Below are 27,144 nucleotides of genomic sequence, written 5' to 3'. Positions count from 1 at the left end.
CTCCCCCGGGGCCTATTGCCGCGCACGCGCACTTCCTGAGCCCCGCGCCCCTCGCGAGCTCCCCGCGACCGCTGACCCTGCGCCCTCGACCCCCGGTGTGGCCGCCTCACTTCCGCCTCGGCCCTCAGGCGCCGCGGCACCGCAGCGCAGCCACTGGACTTACTGGGCCCGCCGCAATGAAACTACGACTCCCGGCAGGCAATGCGCGGGTACGCGTGCGTACTGCGGGGCGGTGGGCGGTGCTATGGGCTGCGCCGGGAAAGAGGCGGGTCGCGCGTGGTGTGTGAGTGTGAGGGGCGGTGCTATCATCGCGCATGCGCACGACGGGGCCGCTGGTTGCGCGGGAAAGAGGCGGCGCGCGCGAGCAGGTGTGAGGGTCGGTGGCGGCTCCCGGACTCGCGGCGTCCAGTGGCCACCTGTGGGCTCTGGCTTCTCCTGGCGGCCCCGTTCTGGGCATTCCACACTTTTAGGTGGCCGAGGTGGAGTTAATGTAGGTTTGGTCACCGGAAGTCGGGTTCATAGCTCTCAGGCTTCGGGCCTTCCCGCCCTTCAGCTCCAGACCCCCTGCTGCCCGGCCTCCGTGAGAGCCAACTTTGCCTTTTATTTTCTCAGAAAATCCTAACGCAGATGACTTAACCGAATTGTTTCCCAACAGATCCGGGCAGACCTACTCAGTTCCTGATAAGGACAGAGCGACCTTGACAACTTCAGTGGCCCAGGTCGGTTGGGGCTTGTCTGGCCCCCAGGGCTGGCAGGAGCTGGTCTGTGGTGACTCCTGCATCCGGGCCCCAGGCATCCCCCACAAGGCTCCCTGACCCTTCGAAGGGCCCCAGGTGGCTCCTTCCAGAATCCTCAGGTGTCCCTGCAAGGGTCTCAGACCACAGCCAGAGGGGAGGGGGCTTCACATAGCCTGTCCCAATTTAGGGACTAGAGTTGGGGTCGTCAGGGCTTCCCTGGATGGGCAGATGGGCAGTTCCCTCTGCTCCCTGCAGCATGAAGGAAGGTTGAATTCTTACCGGGTCATGGCCCAGGGTGGTTGTGACTCCCCCCACTGTGTCCCCTTGGAGCCCAGCTTGGCCCCCCAGCCAGATAGGGTGAGGTGGGGTGAGAGTGATTTCTGCCCTCTGCCAGGGTCACTGTGTCTGTCTGTACCCAGAGACAGGGACTACTTGTAATGATGGGATTTTGCTCGTTTTCAGATTTTTCAAAAGAGGGATAAAATGAGTAAGAGGAAGAAGCTTCGGACTTCAGGTATTTGGACATTCAAGTTGGCACTGCTTTATTGCTGCTTCTGGTTATAGGAGGATGGTAGGTTTGTTTGTCGCAGAAATGCTAACATGACCACATCAAGCTCCTCGGGGAAAAAAGTGATTTAGTACATGCTATTAAGAAAAGTATAAATTGTGGGAAGTTCATACAGTAGAAAGTGAAAGCTTTCTGCAGTTTCCTCCAGTCTCTGGTGGGATCCCATGGGCTTAGGCCAGGGGTACACTCTCAGAGACAACCTTTGAATAGAACTACAAGGTCTTTGAGGTGCTACAGGGTCATTGGGTGTGTAGTTAATTGTTATGCTTTGGAACCAAAACCCTGGGTTCATCCCAGCTCTCAGGCTCCGTGTGCTATGTCAGATGACTTACTCTGTACCTCAGTTTCCCCCTTTTGTAAATAGAGGATAATAAAGGCACCTTCCCTTTCCATTCAAACAATGATTCTCAACCTGGTTAGGGGAGGATTTGTGCCCCTCAGAGGACACTGGAAATGTCTAGAGACATTTTTGGTTTCTATAACTGATGTATGTGGTGCAGGCTGGTTACTGGCATTTAGCGGGTTGAGGCCAGGAATGTACTAAATCCTACAGTGCACAGGACAGTTGCCCACAATACAAAATGATCTGGTCCCAAATATCAAGAGTACCAAGGCAGAGAACTTGCCCTAGAGCTCATATGTGGATTAGTATTTGTAAAACACGAAGGATAGACCTTAGGTAGTACACAGTGTTAGCTGGTATTATGATTCTCCTCCCAGAATTAAATACAAAATAAAACAAAACCCCACAAATCTTTTCATTCTGAAATAATTTGGGACTTAAAAAAAACTTGCAAAAATACTTGAGCTCTTTCTACTCTCCCTCCAGCTTCCCCTAAGGCTAATATCCAATGCAACCACAGGACAATGAGAAATCACAGGACAGCATCAAAATCCAGGCACTGAACCTCAGTACCCTACTTCCAAACTTCTTTGTATACACAAATACAGTGGTGTTTTGTTTTTTTTTTTACTAGACAATAGAATCATCACACATGCTGATCTGTAATCCCCATTTTTCATTTTATGGAATATCATGACCATCTTTACTTTGTGTGTGTGTGTGTGTGTGTGTGTACACACATATATGTATATATGTAGTTTTCTCATGCACAAAGAAAAACACCTAGCACGGCATAGCATAGCTCCATTTCCTTGTCATTGTTGAAGATAATTTAAACTTGAAAGTTTAGAAATGAGGGTGCCTGGGTGGCTCAGTTGTTAAGCATCTGTCTTTGGCTCAGGTCACGATCCCAGGGTCCTGGGATCAAGGCCCTCATCCGGTTCCCTGCTCAGCTGGAGGCCTGCTTCTCCCCCTGCTTGTGTTCCCTCTCTCACTGTCTCTCTCCGTCAAATAAATAAATAAACTCTTTGAGAAAAAAAAAAAGTTTAGAAATGACTACTTACTGGATAATGAGCATAGGGAGTAGCACTCATTTTTTTTTCCCACAATGTGGGATAGAAAAATTAGCAATGGATTAAAAATGTTTTGTGTAGAGATGAGCAACAGGCTGCTCGGAAACATAGGAATTTCACTGACCTTGCCTGGGGAAGCTGGGGACAGCCAGGCCCACCCACAGCAGGTCATTTGGGGCCTCTCTTGGCAGTGGGCTCCCTAGCTCAGTGGATCCAAGGCTGGTCCAGGACAGCTGTTTCTGTGTGTCCTGGAAGAGGTGGGGAGAGAAGAAGACTATTCTGGCAGGTGGTGAAAGAAGCCCTTCCTTCCCAACATCTTTGGCCTTTGGTGTTGAACATAAGGTTCTGCCTTTAGTTTTTCTTAAATTAGTCCTGTGGGGATAGATCACAGGAAGGAAATGGGAGGCTCTTCACTTCTGTTGATATTTTGGTTTTTATTTGGTGCACATGTCTACTGGATGAGCAGAGTGAGCTAGTGTTTGGGCATCTTAAGAAACCAAATAAACAAAGCTGCTTAATTTTGCCTCTTTTTTTGGCAGACCACAAGATGGGAATATGGTTGTGTAAGAAGCATTCATTGGAGCCTTGCTCTGAGTGCAGCACTGGGGTGGACACCTAAGCAGGGTGGGACGACAGGCAGGACAAAGAGGAGATCAGTGGGTGCAATAGACTCAGTTCCTGCCCTTGTGACCCTTAGGGTCTACTCAGGGGACAAAGAAAAAATGCTTCTAAGAGCACTAATGCTTCTGAGAGCACTAATCAAATACGCAGCAGTACAGTGAAGTTCTAAATGGGCACACCATAACTTACAGAATCCAAAAATTATAGGAAAGTCACGGTGGTCCTCTGGAACACAAATAGCTGAGTGAATGCTAATGAGGACCCTGGTGATCAGTACTGGGGAGAGGGAGCTTATTCAGTGGGTTTGCTTCAAGCTGTGTAAGGAGCTGAGGTTGGAAAGGGTCTCCTTGACAGACCTCCAGAAAGATCAGGCCAGGGTCTGGTTTGCCTTTTTGTTCTCACTGTGGGGTCAGAGGCATAGTCTATAGTAGGTGCTCAATAAATACTCAGGTACCCTTAGGTGTGCAGGCTCTGCAGTTGCACTGACTGGATCCCATTCCAGATTCCTTGGCCTCCATGTGCCCTAGCTTTCTTATCCATAAGATGGATGTAACAGTGGGAACCCTACCTTGAAGTTTATCATCATGCATCCAACTTCTCAGGACAGCGTCTGTCTTGGAACTCACTAGATTCAACCCTTATCTTTTGTTTTGGGTTTTTTTTTAAGATTTTATTTATTTATTTGACACACAGAGATCACAAGTAGGCAGAGAGGCAGGCAGAGAGGAGAGGGGGGAGGCAGGCTCCCCGCTGAGCAGAGAGCCCGATGCGGGGCTCGATCCCAGGACCCTGAGATCATGACCTGAGCCGAAGGCAGAGGCTTAACCCACTGAGCCACCCAGGCACCCCTATCATTTGTTTTTTGAATGATTGGTTTGGGGCCACGTTTGGGGAGGTCTTAGAAGTCAGCCACTATTGGCAGTTTCTGTGTAAGGAAGTTTCCTTCATTCAGCAAATAGGTGTTAGGTTCTTTTTTTTTTTTTTTTTTAAGATTTTTTTTTTATTTGTTTATTTGACAGACAGAGATTACAAGTAGACAGCGAGGCAGGCAGAGAGAGAGAGAGGGAAGCAGGCTCCCTGCTGAGCAGAGAGCCCGATGCGGGACTCGATCCCAGGACCCTGGGATCATGACCTGAGCCGAAGGCAGCGGCTTAACCCACTGAGCCACCCAGGCGCCCAGGTGTTAGGCTCTTAATTGTTTTTTTCAGTGATGGAGAAGGTATCACAGAGATAGAAGAGACCAAGGGGCAGCTGGAACATCACTTCCCTAGTACTTGACGACTCTAGTCCCAGTTTTCCCAGGACATATAATCTGCAGGCATCCACAGAAAACTAGAGTGGCACATAATTTAGTCCTGTCTGTGTTTCCTGGTGGTGATCTCTGTTTTACAAAGATGTTTATTCAGTCATCTACCAGGTATTTATTGAGCACCAACAGTGTACTAGATGATCTTCAAGCCACTTGAAACTCAGCAGAGGGTGAGAAAGACTTCTCCTTATATTGAGGGAGATGGAAAATGACCAGTGCATAGCTACTGGCAAAAAACAAAAACAAAAAACAAAAAACTGTGAAGTGGGGGTGCGTGGGTGGCTCAGGTGGTTAAGCTTCCAACTTGACTTCAGCTCAGTTCATGAGCTTAGGGTTGACCTCGAACCCTGTGTCACACTCTGCACTGGGTGTGGAGCCTGCTTAAGAGTCTCTTTTCCTCCCCTCCCCTCTCTCTCTCAAAAAACTTAAATTTTTTAAAAAGAATTTAAAAAAAGAGCATGGGTCTGAAAGAGGGTGCTCTTTAGAGGAGTCAGGAATGGCCCTTTACATCAGCATTTGAGCTGAGACCCAAGGAAGCTAGTACACACCTCTCACCACCTTCCTAGAGAGACAGTCGGCTGGGCCAGGTTATCTGGCGTAGTTTGGTGCCAGGCCACCTCAGGATTCAGTCTCAGTCATGACCGGTCCTTAGGTAAAAAGCCTTTAAATCCCATGGCCACCTAAGCTCTTGGACAAGGTGCCATCCCATCTGTCTCTCTCTGGGCTAGAGTCAGAGCAGGGGTTTCCTACCCTTGGAATAAGCTTGCTCATGTTGTATCTGTGGCCCTGCCACATTTGGTGTCAGCCATGGCAGTGCACACTTCCTGCATCTCCCATCCCTTTATCTTCCTTTCTCTCTAAATCAGGAGGAGAAGGAGTCCGTCCTCCGAAGGCCCCAAAGAACCCAAGGCTAGGAGACTCTGACAGGCCCCCCCAGAATTCTGAGTGGGGCTCTTCATGTCTCCCTGAAGAGTCAGAAAGCAGATCAGAACCTGTTTCCTCTACAGAGCAGAAGACGGAGGAACCAGTACAGACAGCCTCCAGGTAGGTGCCTTGGAACATTCCAGCCAGCCTCCCCACCAACAGAGACCTCAGCCCAGTAGACAGGACGCAAAGGGGAGGGGACCAACGTAACCCATCCAACTCCACACCTCCCTCTGGGCAGGGCGCAGGGGCCCTCGGGTTGCTTCTCAAAGCTTTCCTCCCCAGACTCTCCTCTCTAGCAAGAAAGGTTGATATTTTAACCAGGAGCAAGGAAAATCTTGAATTTTTCAAGATCACTTAATAATAGAATGCATCTTGTCCTGTCTGCTGGTCAGACCCATGTTAATCCTGCATTCCTTCTTGACCAAGAAGGGACTGATGGAGTTGTAGGTCTGCGAAATAATAACTCGTGAAAGGAGATAGTAGTTATGTGCCAGATATCATTATGCTAATGATAAACACTTTACCACCTATCCATTCGTTTGTACTGTGAGATAGGTTTTTATCCCCATGTCACAGGTGAGAACTCTGAGATTTGGAAAGATCAAATGACTTATTTGCCCAAGGCCACTGAGCTGGTGCAGGGCAAGCTGGGGGCCTGGCTGTGTCTGGCTCCTGTGCTCGTAACCACCATGTGTTTCTCAGTTCCTCTTTTTTTTTTCCCCCCAGGAATATGTAATGAAGGGCAGTGGGGGAAAAAGGAGGATCTGGACAATAGTTTGTTCATGGGGTTAAACCACATATAACTAGAGCAAAGTAGAAAGGTTTAGCAGGAGTTAGGAAAAGGAGGGTTCCTGCCACCAGAAATCCTCAGAGAAAGCCTCATGGACTGGTCTACCAGGTTTTCTGAGTAAACAATTGCAGCACACAGTCTGCCCAACAAAACTGTTTTTGGAGGTGGAAGATGTGTGATCTCAGGTCACTGCAGTTTTAAGATTAAAGGCAGCACTGCTGTGTGCATGATATGAAGAGGGGTCACATGTTACACCTAAGCCATTCTCCCAGGCGTCACAGTATCACTGTACTCCTCCCTCCTGGTGAGGCCAACAGGGCTCATGGGGTCCTAGGCACTGCCCATCTTGCTGTCTGAGTCCGTAATAGTCAGAATGCATATAAGTGGGTTCCCACCCTCTTTTTTCTATTTTTGTTTTTAAAGTGTTTTATTAAGAAATACCATGTGTGTGGTGTCTGGGTGGCTCAGTCGGTGAACCGTCTGGCTCTTGTTTTGGCTCAGGTTGTGATCCCAGGGTCGTGGAATCAAGCCCTGCATTGAGCTCTGCAGTCAGTGCAAAGTCTGCTTGAAGATTCTCTCTCCCCTCTCCCCCTTCCCCACACATGTGCTCTCTCTCTCTTTCCCCCTCAGATAAATAAATACATCTTTAAAAAAAAAAAAAAAAAAAAAAAGAGGGTCACCTGGGTGGCTCAGTGGGTTAAAGCCTCTGCTTCGACTCAGGTCATGATCCCAGGGTCCTGGGATCAAGCCCCACATGGAGCTCTTTGCTCAACGGGAAACCTGCTTCCTCTCTCTCTCTCTGCCTGCCTCTCCACCTGCTTGAGATCTCTGTCTGTCAAATAAATAAATAAAATCTTAAAAAAAAAAAAAAAGGTGGAGTGCCTGAGTGGCTCAGTCGTTAAACATCTGCCTTCAGTCTAGGTCATGATTCCAGGGTGTTGGGATCGAGCCCTGCTCAGGCCCCCCGCTCAGCGGGAGGCCTGCTTCTCCCTCTCCCACTCTCCCTGCTTGTGTTCCCTCTCTTGCTGTGTCTTTCTCTGGCAAATAAAATCTTAAAAAAAAAAAAAAGAAAAAAAAGAAAGAAATACCATGTGCATAGAAGTATAATAGAAAAAAGGCAATATAAAGCAAACATACCTAACACATTTATGTTGAGAAATGAAATATTATCTTACAGGCCACCCAAACAACCCATTCTGAATAAAAATTTTCAAATAGGGGCACCTGGGTGGCTCAGTCGTTAAGTGTCTGCCTTCAGCTCGGGTCATGATCTCCAGGTGCTGGGATTGAGCCCCTCCTCAGGCTCCCAGCTCAGGAGGGAGTCTGCTTCTCCTTCTCCCTCTTCCTCTCCTCCTGCTTGTCCTCACTCGCTGTCTCTCAAATGAATAAATAAAAAATATTTTTAAAAATTTCTTTTCACAGAGACTCTTGCTACCAGTGTGTAGATTTATTCTTTCTCCAACGGCTCCCTAATACAATTTAAACCTGTTACATATCTTCATGCTTTTTCCTATTCCACTTCTAAAATTTCTAAAATTGAAATTTAAAAAAAATTATTTATTTATTTGACAGAGAGAGAGACAATGAGAGAGGGAATAGAAGCGGGGGGAGTGGGAGAGGGAAAAGTGGACCTCTTGGTGAGCAGGGAGCCTGATGCAGGGCCCAATCCCAGGACCCTGGGATCATGATCTGAGCCGAAGGCAGATGCTCAACGACTAAGCCAGCCAGGTGCCCCTAAAATTGAAATGTTGAAGTTTTAGTTCCAGATTTTGATCTTTTTTCTTAACAATATATATATCCCCATTTATTTAGATAAAACCATAAGTCTCAGATGCTTTTTAAAAAGACCTAGTTTTAGGGTGCCTGGGTGGCTCAGTGGGTTAAAGCCTCTGCCCTTGGCTCAGATCATGATCCCAGGGTCCTGGAATCGAGCCCCACATCATGGTCTCTACTCAGTGGGGAGCCTGCCTCCCCCTCTCTCTCTGCCTGCCTCTCTGCCTACTTGTGATCTCTGTCTGTCAAATAAAATAAAATCTTTTTAAAAATGTTAAAAAATAAATAATAAAAAGACCCAGATTTTTAGAGATGTTCAGGTTTATAATTTAATTTTTTTAAAGATGCTATTTATTTATTTGAAAGAGAGACACCAATGTGAATGAGTGAGTAAGCACGAGCAGGAGGAAGGACAGAGGGAGAGGGAGAAGCAGAGTACCCACTGAGTGGGAAGCCCAGTACCGGCCTCGATCCCAGGACCCCAGGATCATGACCTGAGCTGAAGCCAGACGCTTAACCGACTGAGATACCCAGGCGCATGGTTTACAATAACACTGAAGAGAAGGTATGGAGATTTCTCATAGCTGCCCCCCACGCCGCCCCCCGTCCATGATCACCATCTCACCAGAGTGGTACACTTGTTACCAAGGATGGACTTGCACTGACATATGATAATCACCCACAATCCACACTTTATTTTAGAGTTCACTCTGTGTTGTATGTTCTTTGGGTTTGAGCAAATGCAGGATGACATGTATCCACCATTATAATCTCAAACAGAATATTTTTGCTGCCTAAAATCCTGTGTTCCATCTGTTCATCCCTCCCCTCCCCAACCCTGGCACCACTGATCTTTTTATTGTCTTCATAGTTTTGCCTTTTCCAGAATGTCAGAAAGTGGCAATCATACAGTATGTAGCCTTTTCAGACTGGCTTCTTTCACTTAGGAATATGCATTTGAGTTTCCTCTCAGTCTTTTCATGGCTCATTTCTTTTAGCGCTGAATAATACTCATTGTTAAGAAAAAAGATCAAAATCTGGAACTAAAACTTCAAAATTTCAATTTTAGGGGCGCCTGGGCATCTGGATGCATGCGGTTTAGCCATTTACCTGCTGAAGGCTGCCTCAGTTGCTTCTGCATTTTGGCAATTACGAATACACCTGCTTTTTTATTTTTTATTTTTTATTTTTTAAATATTTATTTATTTGACAGAGAGAGAGCACAAGCAGGGGGAGTGGGAGAGGGAGAAGCAGGCTCCCTACTGAGCAGGGAGCCTGATGCAGGGCTCGATCCCAGGACCCTGGGATCATGACCTGAGCCAAAGACAGAAGCTTAACCGACTGAACCACCCAGGCACCCCTACACCTGCTTTTTAGATACTTTTTTTTCTTTTTAATCTACAACTTCATTTCTCTAGAATTTATAGAGTTGGGGGTTGGAGTGTTATTCCAAATGGGAATTCCTATTCTTATTTTAGGAGCCAATTCTTGGGATTATAAGGATAAACTGCTGCAGGAGCAGGCAGCCTGGATTCTAGCTGTGGGTCTCTGCACCCTTCTTGTCAGCCAAGTGTCACCATAGGCACTGCTTCCCTTCTCCCTCCCATCCGCTCTAAGCACATGCTCTAGGGCCTGCCTCCCTTACAGGAGTCTGAGCACCACGTTCCTCTGTTTGCCTCACCACATGCACTGACAGCGTCCCAGGACTTCCGAACCTCCCCTGTTTTTGTCTTTCTCCATCCAGCTCCCATGATGAAGAAGCAGGAATTCCCTCCAGGCTCCTCGGGCAACCAGAAAAGGAGCCAGTTCCCTCTCCTCTTTCCCAGGTGAGCCTGTTTTAGGGCCTCATGAATGAACCAATGACACTGCCTCCCTTAAGCTGGAATTCTTGTCTCCATTCCTCACCAGAAGGCTGGCAGGCTGGTGAGACTGTGCGCTGGGGATGGAAGGCAAGCATTTGAGGCTGCAAGAAAGAAACTGGTTTGGCATTTGTTTTCTGAAACCTCATTCCTCCCTTTATCTTTATTGCTGTTTTGTTCTTGTTTCCGGTTCACAGAACCCAGCCAGGAGGTTTGTCCCCCAGTTTGCAAAACCCAGGAAGACAGTGTCAGGACAAGCAGAGCTGAGGGAAGAGGACCTCAGGGACGGAGCCCCTAAAATCAGCCAGGTCAGCCCCGTAGATACAGCTTCTTCTTGGTCCATCCTTGGCAGCTGACTTCAGCTTTGGTTTTCTTTGGCACTGGCTAGACCCGCACTGGTCAGTGTACCCCTTTTCAGTACACCGTGCTGCAGATGTCTGTGGAGTGCACACCAGGCCTATGCGAGGTGCTCAGGACAGCTGTGCCTGCAGCAAAGCGGTCAAGGCCACAGCCCTCTTTCCCAGGATGCATAAGAATAGTAAAAATGCAGAAAGACAGACCATATTCTATCCCTGAACCCCTTTGCTTCTCGGAAGATTTTGTGTGGTTTGGGGGAGGAGGGTGGGTCTTACAATATACTCTCTTGTCCTTTCCACTGTGAGCTCTGAGGGTGATGATGTCTCTGGCAACAGAGGCCCCTGCAGAAGTGAGGGGTGGGCATTCCCAGCAGCTGTGTTTGTAATCATCCCAAACTGGGAAGACCCCAGATATCCTTCAGTGGGTGAATGGCTGAACACGCCATGGTGCACAACCCAGCAATTAAAGAGCAACAAACTAGTGAAACACACAACAATCTGGATGGACTTGCAGGGCATTGTGTGGAGTGGGAAAAGCCAGTCCAAAGAGGTGATACACTGCAGGGTTCCATTTGCATGACGTTATTGAAATGAGAAAATTATAGAGATGGTGGGGAGGTTAGTGGTTACAGGGGGTTGGAGCAGGGTTGGCAGGGTGGAGGGAGGCGAGTGTGGCTACACATGGCAGCACAGTGATCCCATGGTGGAGATTTTCCGTATCTTGTCTGTGTGGTGGATGCACAGCCTCCACCATGAGAGGGAACTTCATACACACATCCAAACACGTAGAGCTCAAACTGGAAAGCCAAACAAGGTCAGTGAACTTTATCGACATCAGCGTCTGGGTTGTGATATTGTACTTGAGTTATGCAAGATGTTACCCCTGGGGGAACTGGGTAAAGGGCATGAGGAGTCTTTCCCCATCATTTCTCATAACTGCATCTAAATCTACAATGATCTCACAAAAAGTTTAATTTAAAAACAAGAAGCGTCGGGGCGCCTGACCAGCTCACTCAGTGGAGCATGTGACTCTTGATCTTGGGGTTGTGTGTTCAAGCCCCATGTTGGGAGTAGAGCTTACTTAAAGTTAACTAACTAGTAAGAGGGGTCCTAGCTTTGCTGTTGACTGTGGGAAACACTGTGTAACTCAGCAGCTGGTTGCCAGTGGCTTCTCTGAAGCCAAATTGACAGGCTCTGGCCTTCAGTGGTCTGATACTGGCAGTGCAGACCCTCCTAGAAAGGCTGGGCCTGATTGGTGTAGGGAGTACCTGTGGCAGAGGTTTCTCCCTCAGCGCTGGTCACTGCATGAGAGAAGTGTGGGAAGGCGGACAACTGCTGTCTGTAGAGTGCCCTTGGGTACAAACCTCTGTCCCTACCTACCAAGTGTAATTATTTGCAGTCCAGTTTGGAGGGAGATTTGATGGCATGGATGTGAGGGGAAGGGAGTCAACGGAGGGCTGACTCCGTGGTTTGGGGCCTGAATAGCTTGAAGGATGGAGTTGTTGTAGTCGAGACAGGGAGCCTCTGAGGGCACGCTCAGGAGCCGGTGTCACCCGTGTATCGTCGGAGATGACCGGGAGATACCAGGTGAAAATGTTGGCTACCAGCATCCAGAGCTGGGGGAGATCCCGGGCTGCAGTGCTTCTGGAGGTTTAGGACTGAGAGCCTGGATTGAGCTGCCATCTACCTAAAGGACAGTTACGTATCTACGTCCCAGCCAGAACCCTCTTTTCGCACCCTGCTCTGGTCATCTCTACCTCCGTTAGGGACATTTCACTTCACTTCCTTCTCCTTCTTGCTCTTTTAAGTCTTTATGTTGAAATAATTATGGACTCCTAGAAAGTTGCAAAAATAGCACAGACCCAAGTGTCCATCAGTAGATGAACAGATAAACAATATGTGGCATATCCATATGATGAAATATTATTCAGCCGTAAAAAGCAAAGACATTCTGACACCTGCTACAACATAAATGAACCTGGAGGACATTGTGCTCAGTGAAATAAGCCAGCCACAAAAGGACAAATACTATAGGATTTCATTTATAGGAGGTCCCTAGAGGAGGCAGGGGCTCTTGGGTGGCTCAGTTGGTTAAGAGTCCAACTCTTGATTTTGGCTCAGGTCATGATCTCAGAGTCATGGGATCAAACCCCACATTGGGCTCTGTGCTGGAGCCTGCTTAAGATTCTCTCCCTTCTGCTCCCCCACCCCTCATGGTGCACACACACTGTCTCAAAAAAAAAAAAATTGTACAGTGAGAAAATAGTTGGTGGATACCCGGTGCTGGAAGAGAAGGATGGGGAGTTGTTTCATGGGAACAGAGTTTCGGTTTGGGAAGATGGAAAGAGTTCTGGAGATGGATCGTAGTGATGTTTGTACAACAAAGTAAACGTACTTTATGGGGCTAAACTGTACACTTCAAAATGGTTAAGATGCCGAGTTTTATGTAATGTGTATTTTACCACAAAAAAACAAAATACTTCAGAGAGATCTGTGTATGCCCTCCTCCCGTTTCCTCCAGTGGTAACATGTTCTGTAACTAGCATCTTTTGCCAGCGCCAGGCAGTCAACATGGGCACAATCCACAGGCCTCCTTGATTTTTATATCCTTGATCTGTCCAAGAGCCTCTGTGTGCCTGGTGCTGGTGGAAAGGAGCTGATGGAAGGAGGGATTTCTGTGCTTCCTCTTGCCCGTGCAACCCCTAGTTCTAACTATGGCCAGCACTGGTACTGAATGGGGACATCATGTGCAGCGTCTGAGACTTTATATGGGGGGTAATTACAACTGGAAAAGTCTTTGGGCACCTGAGTGGCTCAGTCAGTTAAGTGTTCAGCTCTTGATTTCACTCAGGACTTAATGTCAGGGTCATAAGTTCAAGCCCCACATTGGGCTCCACGCTGGGCATGGGCCTACTTAAAAAAAAAAAAAGAAGAAGAAGAGGAAGAAAAGTCTTTAGAAATGGTTGATAATTGAAGGCTCGAGGCTGAGTGTTTTTCTCTCCACAGGAAACACCACCAGAGCTCAGTGCCCAGCAGGACAGAAGCCAACCGGGGGAGGAATCCCTAGGGCTTGCTCCCTGGGAGGCCAGGGAGCTGAGTGCCCAGACCCAGAGAGACAGCACCCACCCTGAGCACAGAGACCAAAAGCCCATGACACGTGTGCCTGGCAGTGGGAACCCTCAGCCCTCAGCCTCCATTGATGCCTCTCCAGAATGGGGGACAGTGCCCTTGGCCTCCAAGAGGGCCAGCCAGGACCACCTCTTGGAGCAAGTAACCAACACACCAGAGGGTGAAAGCAGGGAAGGGTGTTGGATTCTAGGCTATCATGGCCAGAAAGGTCCCCTGCTGAGTAGTGGTGCTGCAGAGAAGGAGTCAGAACAAGGAGCAATCCAGAAAGCAGGTCCCCGAGGGGGAGCAGGGGCTGACCTGCCTGAGAGGCATCAGGAGGAAGGAGACAGTGTCGTAGGTCCCATCACTCAGGGCCCGGAGCCCAGATCTGCAGCCGAGGGCCTCCCTGACACCTTGCAGATAACCAGCGAGACTGGCAGGGAAGCAGAACAGAATTGTAGCAGCCCAAGACACTCCTCCCTTGGGACCGTTGTCATCAAAGATCTGAGCACACACCCCACTGAGCCAGAACAGAGGGCTCCAGAGGTTATTGGGCCAGATGAGCAGGCCAACACGAGGGCACCTACTTGTCCCAGTGGGAAGGCCCCTGATGGAGGCTGTAATGGGACTCTGCTCAGAGGCACACCTCTCATGGGGGGGACAGGACACAGAGGGGAGGCAGGGTGGGAAGACAAGCTCCCTGGCAACATTCCAGGGGGCCCTGCAGCCTGCCTGGCTCTGGGTCACAAGATAAGAGAGCCCACAGCAGGTGCAGGAGATTTCAGTCTTCTAGCCTCGGAAATGGGCCCAGGTATTAATCAGACAAAGGTGCCTGGCCTGGATCGAGAGGGGCTGGGAGGTGTGTGTGCACTGCCTTTACTGCTGCAGTCCACAGGTAAAAAAGCAGTTGAGTTAGGTCACCAGAGCCCTGAACAAAACCTTGAGGGATTCAGTCTGTCTCTTGGAGCCTTTGCTCCACCAGTGCACAGAGAAGCAGTGGGTGGCCCTTCCCAGGAGACCAGGGCCTGCCAGGACAGCATAGATGTCCCTGCGGACCCCCCAGGCTGGCATGAGCCCCCTTCTGGCTCTGCAGACCAGGCTGTGTTGGGGGAGTCCTCAGCCATGGAACCTGACTTCCTGCCAGACAGCCAGATACGGGATGCCCTGGAAGCCCCTGACTTCGAAGCCTCACCTGAACAGGTAAGAGCTTCCCCATGTTGTGGCAGACCATCCCAGGACAGGTGTCAAGTGGCCACGAACCTCTTCCAAACCACCCAGTATGGGGTGCGTGGAATTTGGGGTGCATGACAATCTGTTTATATGCCACACATATCTAGAGGAATGAGTTGCAGATTTGGTGGGTATGGAGTCAGTGATTTTCTGGAAAGGACAGACCTGGCTTTCTGTAAGGGGTCTGTTTGGGAGCTGAAGAGTCCCGGGCAGTGACCTGCACGTATTTTGTCAGCCTCGGCAGAGTTAATGGAGGTTCTCGCTTTCCTGACTGGAGCCCCCAGTTCTCTCCACACTTCAGGGCCTGACTCTGGCAGCAGGTTTCTGAGAGATACACAGAGACTGCCTGAGACCTTGAGCGATAACTTTGAAAAAACCAGCCATGTCAGGGCTGGGCTTAGGGGAGAGGACTTCAGTCCCCAACTGGAAAGAGTCTTTGTCCACCTTAAAGGTCATTTCAGGGTCCTGATACAATTTTTTTCAAACATAGACAGAATTTTGCTTTCCTGCTGGAATTTGTAGGGACTCTGCTTTCCTTCAGGGGTCTGCCTGCTCAACAGGCAGTGAGAGCTGCCTAACATCTGCTTCCCCAGCGGCTGAACCTATGCAGGCCACTGGCATTCACCTGTCTGGGGTAGGTGGCAGCCTTGCTCTGGCCCTGCCCCCAGGGAAGCGCCACATCCCTCACCACTGGCACACGGGGTTCTGGGTTAAGTGCTTTGCAGTCACACCCTGGGAGGTAGGTGGTTCTCTTTCCACATCCTGGGTGTGGTTAAGAGGCTGAAGGAGTTGAGGCACCTGCCCAAGGTGACACAGCTAGGAGGGAAACAGGCTGGGTCTGCTCCCAGTTTGGCCTGATTCCACACCTGTGCCTCAGATGCCTTGTCCTGGAGCACAGAGCCCAGCTTGCTTCACAGACCGCGGCCTCTGTTTTTCTGGCTGTCCTGCTGAGATCTTTAAAACATTAATTCAGTTACGTGCTTATCAAGGGCCGACTCTGCCAGGAGTCAACAGATTAGGCGTGGTCCCTGCCCCTGCGAGGTTTGTGGTAGTACCGTTCCCACCTGTATCCCAGAGTGGACATTCTGTACCCTATCATTTCAGCACTTGAAGAGTCTTTTCATATGACATGGCCCTGAAACACAGGATATTGTTTCCTCTGGTACCGAGCCGAAGAAAGCCAGCTGCTCCAGCCGCAGAGGGGAATGTGGCTGGGTTGGGCAAATGCAGGTCTCCAAGGTGCCGCTTTCCCAAGGGAGAGCCAGGGGTCATTTTTGGCTCTTCACAGTGTTCACCTGCAAGGTGACGTCAGACCAGGCCCTCCCTGCCACACGTGGGCCCCCTACTTCTTGGGCCACCCATTTCTCAATCGCCAGATGAGGAAGATCATGGGAAGCAAGTCACAGTGCAGTTTAGTCCTAGGGTCTGAACACAGTCACCTAGGATAGGTAGGCGTGCAGGTGTGGGCACAGCTGAAATTTTATAACTGGAGTCTCATCCATTAAACAATATAAATCCTTCCCTTGGAAAGAAAAGGAGTCTCTTACCCCAGTCTCTGGCTGTTGGTCAGTGGCTAAAGGAAAAGTGGTCGGGATATTCAGTGGCATCCAGCAGGTAAAGGAGCAAGTCCTTCCTGGTAGGCTGGCTATCATTGACTTTGGGCTTTAAAACACCAAGGAATCCGCAGGCAGGGAATGGCAGACAGCCAGGGTGGTCAGACCTGAGAGGCCCTCCAGCGGCAGAGGCGCTGCCCTGACAAGATTGCTGACGTCCAGACACATTTTGTTTTGATACCGGGCGTTCCCAAGCATGTCAGGGCGACCTCGGCATGAGCAGGTTCCCACAGAAAGGTACCAGATAGAGCCTGGCAGGAAGGCTGGTGGACAGGGAATCAGGTAGATGGAGAAATCAGGTGGATGGAGAGAGTGGCAGCAGTGGCCTCCCACCAAGAGGCCCTCCCCGCCCACAGTGGGCCAGCTGTGAGCACTGCTTCGGAGGAGGCCTCGCAGAGGTTACACAGCAGTGACAGACCAGTGTCAAACCCAGGTCCTCCTACGGGAAAGCGTGGTATTTTCTTTTTTTATAGTAGCTCCCTTAGGATGTGACACTCACCACAGTGCTGGTGGAGCCTCTGTATGCCGCATAAGGAGTGTCGTTTAAAAGCTGATTCCAGGGCGCCTGGGTGGCTCAGTGGGTTAAGCCGCTGCCTTCGGCTCAGGTCATGATCTCAGGGTCCTGGGATCGAGTCCCGCATCAGGCTCTCTGCTCAGCAGGGAGCCTGCTTCCCTCTCTCTCTCTCTGCCTGCCTCTCCATCAACTTGTGATTTCTCTCTGTCAAATAAATAAATAAAATCTTTAAAAAAAAAATAAAAAATAAAAGCTGATTCCAGGGCGCTTGGGTGGCTCAGTTGGTTAAGCATCTGCCGTTGGCTCTGGTGGTCCTGGATGGAGCCCTGCGTTGGGCGCTGTGCTCAGTGGGGAATCTCTCTCTCCCTCTGTTGCTCCCCCTGCTTGTGCTCTCTGTCAAATAAGTAAATAAAATCTTTTTTTAAATTGTTTTAATTTTTTTAATGTTTTGTTTATTTATTTGAGAGAGAGAGCATGAGCAGGCTGGAAGGGCAGAGGGAGAAGCAGGTTCCCCGCTGAGCACGGAGCCCACTGTGAGGTTGGATCCTAGGACCCTGGGATCATAACCTGAGCCAAAGGCAGATGCTTAACTGCATTAACCAGGGTGCCCCAGTAAATAAAATCTTTAAAATATACAAGTTGATTTCAAGGCCTTCTTGGGTCTTACAGTGATGGCTTCCAGCACATTCAGTACAGGGACTGCCCTTTTTGTGTCAAACATGTACACAGCCCAGGTGGGAGCAGTGGTTGGAGTGTTAGGAGAGGTAATAGTCCTCACGGCTGAAAATGGTGCAGTGAGTTGGGTGAGTTGTATTTTAAACCAAAGAACCACTTACCTGGAACAGGAGGCCAGATGCCTGGGAGATACTGTATTGTCTACAGCAGACTTCCGGTTCGGCACTGCTGCCAGATAGTTCTCTGTGGTGGGGCTGTCCTGTGCAATTTTGGGTGCTGAGTAGTACCCCTGGCCTCTACCCACTGGATGCCAGTAGCAGTCTCCCCACCAGAGTGTGCTGACCAGCGTGAAGCGCCTCAGGGTGATCGTCCCCCCGTGAGAACCGTCGGGCTACAAGCAGTTCTTCGCATCTGTTCTTGAGACTCAGGGACCATCTGCAGCTGTAAGCTGTAGCCCAAGCCTTCCATCCCATCCCCCACCCGGCAGGGGAGAGGGGCCTGCTTTTGAAATTATGTCTTTGGAACAGATCCCTTCTCACTCCAGGACTTTGTCTCCTCAGAAGAGGCTGTGGACTGGGCACTCCACCCCAGCCTCTTTGCCCCTTCAGAGGGACCCATGTCCCCTCCATGATGGAGCTTGACATTTTCCATGAAAATTAAACCACCGTTGACATTTAGAAACTTAAGCTTCTCCGGTTTATCTGGCTCTCTCCCCTATTAATTATAAAAATTTCCCTTACAACATATTTATAAAAATCTTTCCCTGACACATAGGTGGCTTACTTAGCCGGCCTCTTCCCCTCAACACCAGATGCCCACTTCGCCCCAGTCACCATCACGGAGGGTCTTCTCTGTACCTTTCTAGATACTGCAGGATGAGCAGGAGACAGAGCCGCGCCTCAGCCGCCAGGAACAGAGCCATCGTTCAACACAGATCAGCCCTTCAGAAAGCACAGGCTCGGCAGGGGACACCAGGGTCAGGCCTAACATTGCCCTGTCTGCTCCTTCTGAGTAGAGAGGGCGAGAGCAACCCGGGTTGGTGGCCCCCGGGTTTAGCTGTCATGGCATCCTGTCCCTTCACTCATCACTTTTCTGCAGGGGTCTCTACCTCTGTGCTCCTGGCATGGCCCAGGAGAATTGAGAGGTTCCCTGCATGAGCTCTTCCTTCCCCGTGCAGGGCTCAACCAGCTAGACCACTCACGTGTGTGTGCCCTCTTTACAGTTGTTTCCTCCCGGGAGCAGGCTGGCCTCTTGCTGGCCTGGCACAAGCCCACATGCTGATGGAAGGCTTCTCACGGAGCTCCAGCTGAGGTAGGCGAGGGGGAGGCTAACCCAGGACTCTTGTCCCAGCAGCAGTTGTCCCTAAGCCCTTGGGAGGGGAGAGTGTCACTGCTTTCCTGGCACTGGCACCCCGACATTCTCCCTCCATGGGCCTCCGTGAGGGAGCTGAGCCCCCACTGTGCAGCCCTCATTCTACGCAAGTTCAGCGCTGGTGATCTCCACCCACAGCTAAACCGGAGTGTCTCCCCGGGGCCCCTGGGATAGTACTCCCAGTTCCATAGGTTGTTTTAACATTCTAGGTGTTTTTCTGGAGAGAGGATCTAGAGCTTACCCTGAATCTCTGTGGAGGGGAAGGGGACCCAGACGGGGGTTAAAAATCACTGGTCTTGGGACGCCTGGGTGGCTCAGTTGGTTAAGCGGCTGCCTTCGGCTCGGGTCATGATCCCAGCGTCCTGGAATCCAGTCCCACATCGGGCTCCTTGCTCCGCAGGGAGCCTGCTTCTCCCTCTGCCTCTGCCTTCCACTCTGTCTGCCTGTGCTCGCTCTCGCTCGCTCTCTCTCTCTCTGACAAATAAATAAATAAAATCTTTAAAAAAAAAAAAAAAATCACTGGTCTTGGGGCCTCTCCCCACTCTGGCATCCAGAGGGCCCTGCAGAGTTCCTGACTTGTCCCATCTCCTCACTTGGCTCAGTGCCGTGAGGCAGGCTGCTTTCTCTCCCTCCTGCAGGCCATGGAGAGAGAGAGCGCGAGCGAGCGAGCATGTGTGCGTGTGTGTGTGTTGGCGGGTCCTCTGTCTCCACCGCAGAGCCTCTCAGTCCCTCACCTCCCTTTTTCCCAGCCCTGCCAGCCGTTAGCACTGGGTGACAGTCCTCTCCTGTTACCTTGTACTTGAACTGGCCTCTCTGTAGAGGCTGCAGCTTATCGATTATTCATGGCCAAGTTTCTGTTTGTGTCTGGCAAGAGGTGTGGAGGAGGGGTGAGGGACACAGCCCTTGGCAGAGCAGGTCTCCTTGCTCTTTCTCCTCCTCTTCCTCAGGGTAGAGGGTGACCACGTTCTCACCTCCCGCTCATGCACACATTTGTACATAGTACCTGCTGTACCACTTGTTGCCACACACGCGCGCGCGTGCATGCACACACACGCACACACATGCCCTGCACGGGATCAGAGGCAGTTTAGCTAGAGCGGCTCTACTATTGTTTGAGCAAAGAGAAGGGAGCTTCTTGTCTGAATCTCCAGTGGCCTCTGATGTGACCCACACGGACATGTGGAGGCCCCCAGGCAGGTCATGGGTCTGGTGCAGTGGCCTATGGCTGAGTGAGACAAGCATCAGCCAAGGCCAGGCCCACATGCCATCTTGGGGTGACTGCAGTGGGTGGTGGAGCTGGAGTTCCTGTGGTGACAGCCCAGGAGACCCTGGCATGCTGGGGTGGAGGAGGATTTAGGAACAGCTGCTGGCCTGAGTCCAGGAGGGCAGCCCTCGGCCCACACCCACAGGCCGCATGCATTAGACACAGGGGTGCTGTGGTGCTTCCGCCCCTTCCATGGATACTAACGCCATCAGTGCCAGCTCTTCGAGGAATTGCTGTGGGCATGGGCAGACAGTATGGGACAAAACCCACAGCTTCCCTCTGGTGGGGGTGGGAAGGTGAGAGACAAGCAAACCCGTCAGATGGTGGAGTGTTGAGGACAAAAAGACAGTGAGGAAGGGGTTAAAATCTTAACGTGTTGATCAGAGAAGTCTCCCTCCCCCCATCAGGAGGAGACTTTGGGGAGAGAACATTCCAGGGCCCTCAGAAGTGCTCAGGGAACAGCCAGGAATTCACTGTGGCTGGAGCAAGGGGGAAGGGGAAGGAGAGGGGAGGGGATGGGGGCCCGGAGGTGTTGGCAGACGGTGCAGGGGCTTTGAGGAGGGATGCTGGGCTGGGTTTCTGTTCTCACACCCCACTCCACCCCAGTGCTGAGCGGGGAACAGGCTGTAGGGGCAGGAACTGGGAGCCAGAGAGGCTGTGGCAACAGTCCAGATGGGGACCGAGGTGGTGGGGAGAAGCGGCTGGATTCTGGGTGTGCTTTCGATGGTAGAGCCAGCTGGGCTGGCCATCAGGGCTCTGCCTCCGGTGGCTTCGTATCTGGAAAAGGTATTAATATCTGGAGAAGACCACTCCAGGCCCTCCAGAAGCCCCCAGAACAGAGTTTGGCAGAGCTGTCCAGTGAGGTCAGACCTCCTGTCTTCTCTCCTTTCCGGCCAGGACCTGTGTAGGCCTCAAAGGCTGTGAGGCCGCCAGGATGGAGGATGCAACAGACACGGTGTTGGGTCTCGTTGTTGAGCTCTCCCACCTGAAGTAAGCCCTGGGCTGGGATCCACGGAGGAACCGGCTGGGAGGGGCGGCAGAGGGGATGGGGCCTTGGGGGATGGCTGGGAGGGCCCAGTGCCTGTATCTGCCCGTGTGTGTGTCTGAGAGCCGGGAGTGTTCGAGTGTGCGAGCTTGTGCGGGGGCGTAAGCAGCCCCTCAGGGTCTGGTGGAGCCCCCACAGCCCCCGCTGACGCTTCCGTGCAGCCGGCTGATCATGAGCACCCACCGGGACCTGGAGGCCCTCAAGCGCCTCGGCTACAGGAAGGCGAAGGCGAGGCTGGCAGGGAAAGCCCCGGCACCCTATTCATCAAAGGGGGCTGGGAATCTCCCTCCAGGGGAGCGGTCCTGGAGGGATTTGTAGATTACTTCCAGACCACCTCAGAAGCACCTTGTGTGTACACACGTGCGCCAGGGCTCAGCGCCTGTGTGCTTGCTTCTGCTCTGCGATGGCCCCAGAAGTGCTGCTGCCAAACAGCTGGGAACAGTCCCTCAGCAGACCCCAGAAAGCCTGCAGGGCCCTGTGTGCCCCCTGGTTTATCCTGTAAGATGCTCCAGCAGGCCCTGGTGGGCCCCAAAAGCCTCCCCTCAGATGACCCGGAATTCTGCTTCCCATGGGACACCTAAGAGGCCAGGCCCATGTCAACAGCCTCTGAGGGATGTAATTTGTTCCCTCCTGGGGCTACAGCAGAGGCCACAGGCACGACGCTGGCTGTGCCCCACCACGCTCCAGAAGCCAGCTGCTTCTGAGCAGAGCCCAGAGCCACCCAAATGTTTATCTGGATTTGCAGATTTCGTTCTTTAGCTTGGTTATGGGAGGTTCAGAATTTGTTTTTCTCCTGGTAGAGAAAAGGGCTCCCTTTGTTGGTGGTACCTTTGTTTTTCTCTAGATTTCCATTTTATCTCTTCTGGTTAAACCCTTAATAAATCATTCCCTAGTGTGGATCTGTGACCTGCTATTTGGGGTTTGAGGTATTTTCAGTTCTTTAATGTTCCGCCCACAAACCTCCCTAACCACCTCTTTCTCCTTTTACTTCTCATCCTCCCCAGGAAGGTAGGTTGGGCTACTACAGGGCCCGGTGAATCAGGGGGTCCCCACAAGTTACTGAATGTGTCAGAGTCTCCAGGAGCGGGTGGCTGTGTGTGTGCACGTATGTGTACACATTCGAGCACAGACATCCCCGTATCTGTGGAGAGCAAGCCCACTGAGACATCATGCCAATCACCCAACTGAAGAGTTGGCAGGTTTGCTTTCGGTGCTCTGATGGGCTCAGGTGGCCTTGCCCATCCTCCAAAGCACAAGCTGTTTCTAGGCCCCAGACTGGAAGGAGGCGGTCCTGGGGGACTGTTACTGATATACAGCTCGTGCCTGCAGGGTGCTGAGGGCAAGGCTTACACATCCCTGATGATGATGTCCTAAGAGGTGCTGCTGCCAAACCCATTTTATAGAAAACTGCTTCTCAATTGCTTACCAAAAGGTGGGCCAGACCTGAAGTTTTCTTAAGTCCTTTGGCCTGTGACTCCCACACCCCAATTCCTACAGTCAAGGCAGGTTCCCCCCTCCCACTGCCTTCTTAGAACCTGGGAAACCCCATTCTGGAGAGAAGCGAGGCAGGGTCAAGGTCCTCCACCACTTCTGGCTGGATGTGCAGCTCCTTCCTTGAACCTGCCAGGACATGCCCATTCTCCTGGTTCCCTGGGTCTCAAACCCCAGAGGCTCTGGCGTATACAATCAGCACTTGCAAACAGCTGGGGGCAACTGGGAGTATGTTGTGTCCCCTAACTCAGTTAGAAACTCTTAGGGCTGCTAAGGAGCCCTCCTCTTCTTTCTCCTCCTCCCCTCCCCTGGGCAATAGGCTATCTTCAAGGGTTGTCTCTCATCCCCAGCTCACCCCAGCCCTCCTCCTTGGGTGGCCTAAGGACCCAGTTCAAGTCCAAAAGCCAAGGGCAAAGGGTCCTCCAAAGTCCAAATCCTGCTCGCACTGGGAGACAGTGTGGGCTACTACGGATGGAGCCCAGGTCCCCAGGCCAGCCCTTGGCTTGGGGGAAGAATTTGAACAGACACTTGCCACCTGCTGCCCCTCTGGAGGCCAGAGGAGCGGACAGGGAGTAGGGATTCCCACAAGCACAGCCCTGGCCTGGGAGAGCTGGATCCCACTGCCTGGGCGGTGATAGTCTCCATCTCCCTCCCATTTCTGCGCAAGCAGAGCCAGATCCACCTCCATGGTGCCTCCTGCCCGAGGTCTTGGCTGGCCCAACCCCCCAGGACATATTCTCTTCTTTGCCTAGCCTTGCCCTCCCCCCGCCCAGTCCTTCCCTTTATCTGAATGGTCTGGCATGTGGCTCCATGGCCCTGGTTGCTGCGGCATCTGTGAGGACCTTATCATCCACTGAGGGCCTCTTTGGTCAGGATGATTTGAGGGAGGAGGAGGGAGGGCTCGGTCTAATTGTCTCTCAGATCCCCTCTCAGATCAGGCCCCCACCTCCAGTGTGGAGAATTCTACCCACGTGGCATGTCGTTTGGTGAGGGATGGCTGGAAGGGAGTTTGAAAATACCAGACATCACAGAAATGGCTTCATGGGCTAACCTAGTGGCGAGTGCCATGCTCAGAGGTGCTGGGCTGGGGTGACCCCACAAAACCCCACAGTCCCCCTGTGGTGCCCACTTCCATTTCTCAGCATAAAGCAGCTCACCCAGTGCTCCAGGATGAACCACAATCCAGGTAACAGGTGGGGAAAGTGGGGGTCAGAGTAACATGTGGGGGGCTGATGAGTGCAACCAGGATAGAAGAGCAGTGTCCCAGACCCTCTGGAGCTGTTCACACTACTTCATCCCAAGACCTGGCCTACTCTGCTGATCCATTCGTAAGCATTTATTGAGTGCTGACTGGGTGCCCAGCGCTGGGGAGGGAGGGCCAGGGGATCTGAGGGCCACCTCCTTCCTCATGGGGGCGCTTTCAGCTGTGCTCCCAGGCCCTGCTTTCTTGCCAGGCCTCCAGGCTGGGGCAAGGGCCCAGGGCCAGGTCCTTGCAAGGTGGATCTTCCCCCCAAAATACATCCTCCATGGAGCCTGGGTCCCCACACCAGGGGAAGGCAGCATCTCCATCCTCCCTGCACCAGTCTCCTAGGCAGACGTGGAGGGGCAGCAGGAAGAGGGCGAAGATCCAGCTGATTTCCCAGCACCTTTGGAACCTGGATTTTTAAAAGTGGAGGGGAAAAGGAGAAAGACAGTAATAGGGTATGATTCAGTGCTGCCAAAGGACAGGTTTCAACTTTAGAACTGTTGGGGCTCTAGTGCCACCTGGAGGCCTCTCCTGGAATAGCACACCTGTGACACTCCAGGCCAGGCCAGCCCAGGGTGGGACCCGGAGCTGGACACAAAGCACAGAAACTCTTTAACTCTGGCTGGCTGTGCTGCCCCCTTGCGGCCGCAGGGCTCCAGGAACCCCAGATTTGTTACACCCAGAACATTATGGAAGGCTGGCCTACCAGGATGGTAGTGAGAGCTGCTCCACCCCACCCTCCAATGCCTGGGGAAGGGAACTTTCCTGTTCCCTCCAACTTAACAGAAAAAAAGAAGGCTCTGAGACCATCATCTCTATGTCCCTTCAGCTTCCCCCACCTCCCAGGTGGGCCTCACTGAGTCTCTTGGGGGAATAGTATCTACTTGTGGAGGCACTCAATTCTTCCAACAAATGTTCACGGCACAGCTGCCGGGGGTGAGTGTGGGGTCGTCCCGCCCAGTCACATCCCTCAGGGAGCTCACACTCTGATGGGGAGGCTGTACCCACACAGGGCACCCAAAAGGGCAGGAATACGGCACAGTCAGGCCCACCTCCCCTGTTGGCTGACTTCTGCAAAGACAAAGTTGCTAAAACAATTTCTGTTTTAAAACCCCACAGGAGCTGAGCCCTTTCGCATCTACAATACCATGTTCTCTCAAACTACTCAAAGCCTGCAGCCTCCCTGCTCCCTGGCCTTCCCACATGGCTGGGAGCTGGTTAGTTAGAAATGCAGGTCCTGCACCGCCCCCCCAGACTTGCAGAAGACATGCACAACTGGAATCCGCATTTGATGAGACCGGGTGACCCCACACAGTGGGCCAAACAGGGTGGGGAGAGCCAGACCGCAGGGAGGCTTCAGCCCCAGCTCCCCCCAGCCCCAACTGATGCACACACAGTGAACTCACAGTGCTCCTCTCCAAACACACATTTCCCCAGGTGCCAGGCCTCTCTCCCTCCTTGCTGCCATGGACACCTCTGCCTGGAGGACTAGTGTTCTGCCTTCCAACACTCTTAAATCTGTCCCCGCAGTCCAACCAGTCGGCCAAGGTTGAACACACTCTAACATGCAGACCTCATCTTGCCCCTTCCGTGGTTCCCTAGTACCCAAGTCCAAGACCTATAGACTTTTCTACTGTCCCCCAAATCTCTGACATCTCCCTCTCTACCACACATACACACACATTTTGTTCCAGATACACTGAATTTCACCAAGTTCCTGAACGAGCCCCAGTGCCTGGGCCACACTTCTAGCACTCCTTCAAACCAGATTAGACTTCCAGAAGTCACTTTCTCCAGGAAGCCCTCCTGGACCCCTTTATCTGGATCAGGTGCTTTCTTTAGACTCCTCTATTCAGCACTCATCACAGTGTTCTAACTGCCATTCTCCCTTTTACCCTTTTCCACTGCTGGCACAGCCCAGCACTTGGCACAAAACACACACACGCCATTTGGTTAATGAGTGAACAGAGGAGGAGCATGAGGAAAGGGGTTCAGAGAGGCTGAGAACTTCTCTCAGGTTGCGCAGCTCCTAAGTGCCAAGCAAGACTGGAGCCCCTGCTTTCCCTAACCGCAGATCCTGTCACAAGTCCTCATAGCCTCCCGACAGAGCACCCATGCCTGGAAAAAGACAGCAACTTCCCCATGGACCCAGAGAGGTCCCCTGCCCAAGGCCACACATTAATCCCAGCTCTAGCTTATTCACACTGGGCAACATTTCTAGAATATTGTGCTAAGTTTTCTAAACTGATTTTCTACACGCACCCCCAAAGTGGGCACAGGAGTTAATCCTACTTCACTAACCCCAAGAGCTTAGCCACAAGCCCAGGGCTGGCCCCCTCCACACCAGGTCCCCCAGCCACCTGCACACGCTGCAGCTCCTGCGCCGCCTCGGCGATGCCCTGGATCTTGCATCCTTGCCTTGTCAGGCCGGGACACCTTCTTGCCAGCTGAGTTGCGAGTGGTGTAGCTGTAGACAGAGGTGTAGCCCTGGCCGGTGAGCGGGCAGAAACGGCGTGTGTGGGCACGGTCACGTGTGGCACCGCACTGGGGGCACACATAGTCACGCAGGATGGGACACAGCACCCGGCCCGCCTCATCCTTGAGCACGTGGGACTGATAGATGGCCCGGGACTCGCCGTTGTGTTTGCAGAAGGAGCACAGGCGTTCGGGAGCTGGTGACGATTCCAGGCTGGGTGTCTGACCCTCTGCTCCTGGAGTTGGCTGTGGCTGGGGGTCCAGCCTGGTTTCAGGCTCCTCTTCCCCACGCAGAGCCCCCACCAGGCGTGCCAAACCCAGGTAATCTGTCCATAGGTCAAAGGTTCCCATAGCTGGGCAACACTTACCAGGCAGAGGGGGCAGAGAGAGAATAAACCCTGCCTGCCCCAAGCTCGTCTTTCTACCCCTTCCTCTCCGCCCCTCCCTTCCCCTCTCTGGAGCCTTAGAGTCTGGGCTGTCAGTTCCCTCCTTAGACCTCCAAAGGGGTGTGAAGGGGGAGGAGCAGGCTGTGGGAGGTTCCTTACTGTCACAGGGGGGCTTGCTGCTGCTCCCCCATAAAGGCACCTGCGAGGGGAGGCATGGTCTCTGGGTGGGCTGGGGGCAACGTGGGGGGGGGGGCTGACAGGACACAGTCTGCAGGGGGCACCTGCAATTGGGAGACACACATCCCCAAAGGGCTTTGGGAGGGCTACCCCTGCCTTCACCTCTTTGGAGGAGGTCTGTGAGGCCTGCCAC

General features: G+C 52.0%; 2 protein-coding genes across 5 annotated transcripts; one reads left to right on the top strand and one right to left on the bottom strand.

Moving 5' to 3' along the window:
- Positions 1-119: 119 nt before the first annotated feature.
- Positions 120-22,087, top strand: C1H19orf57 (chromosome 1 C19orf57 homolog). Of its 4 annotated transcripts, none has more exons than XM_032313113.1 (11): positions 120-209; positions 656-719; positions 1,200-1,251; positions 5,518-5,695; positions 9,886-9,967; positions 10,198-10,308; positions 13,363-14,664; positions 18,362-18,472; positions 18,719-18,807; positions 21,029-21,121; positions 21,338-22,087. In XM_032313113.1, exons 1-11 carry the CDS (start codon positions 202-204, stop codon positions 21,492-21,494), a joined length of 2,247 nt encoding a protein of 748 aa, XP_032169004.1. In that variant the 5' UTR covers positions 120-201; the 3' UTR covers positions 21,495-22,087. The 4 variants fall into 4 exon arrangements, with proteins under 4 accessions (XP_032169004.1, XP_032169037.1, XP_032169025.1 ...); XM_032313124.1 differs by lacking the exon at positions 120-209 and adding an exon at positions 313-490; XM_032313146.1 differs by lacking the exon at positions 10,198-10,308.
- A 3,081-nt stretch (positions 22,088-25,168) lies between these two features.
- NANOS3 (nanos C2HC-type zinc finger 3) lies at positions 25,169-26,833 on the bottom strand. Its single transcript, XM_032313185.1, has one exon. The coding sequence runs from the start codon at positions 26,737-26,739 to the stop codon at positions 26,224-26,226; it is 516 nt and encodes a 171-aa protein (XP_032169076.1). The 5' UTR covers positions 26,740-26,833; the 3' UTR covers positions 25,169-26,223.
- Between the last annotated feature and the right edge of the window lie 311 nt (positions 26,834-27,144).

This window comes from Mustela erminea, chromosome 1, assembly GCF_009829155.1.
Source record: "Mustela erminea isolate mMusErm1 chromosome 1, mMusErm1.Pri, whole genome shotgun sequence".
In the NCBI taxonomy this organism is placed as follows: domain Eukaryota; kingdom Metazoa; phylum Chordata; class Mammalia; order Carnivora; family Mustelidae; genus Mustela; species Mustela erminea.
This window is presented reverse-complemented; position numbering and strand designations above follow the sequence as displayed.

Coding starts and splice junctions, on each gene's coding strand:
- C1H19orf57 (XM_032313113.1), top strand. Junction 1,252..5,517: donor GAAGAAGCTTCGGACTTCAG/GTATTTGGACAT, acceptor TCTCTAAATCAG/GAGGAGAAGGAGTCCGTCCT. Junction 21,122..21,337: donor GTTGAGCTCTCCCACCTGAA/GTAAGCCCTGGG, acceptor GCTTCCGTGCAG/CCGGCTGATCATGAGCACCC.
- NANOS3 (XM_032313185.1), bottom strand. CDS start 26,739: ATGGGAACCTTTGACCTATGGACAGATTACCTGGGTTTGGCACGCCTG.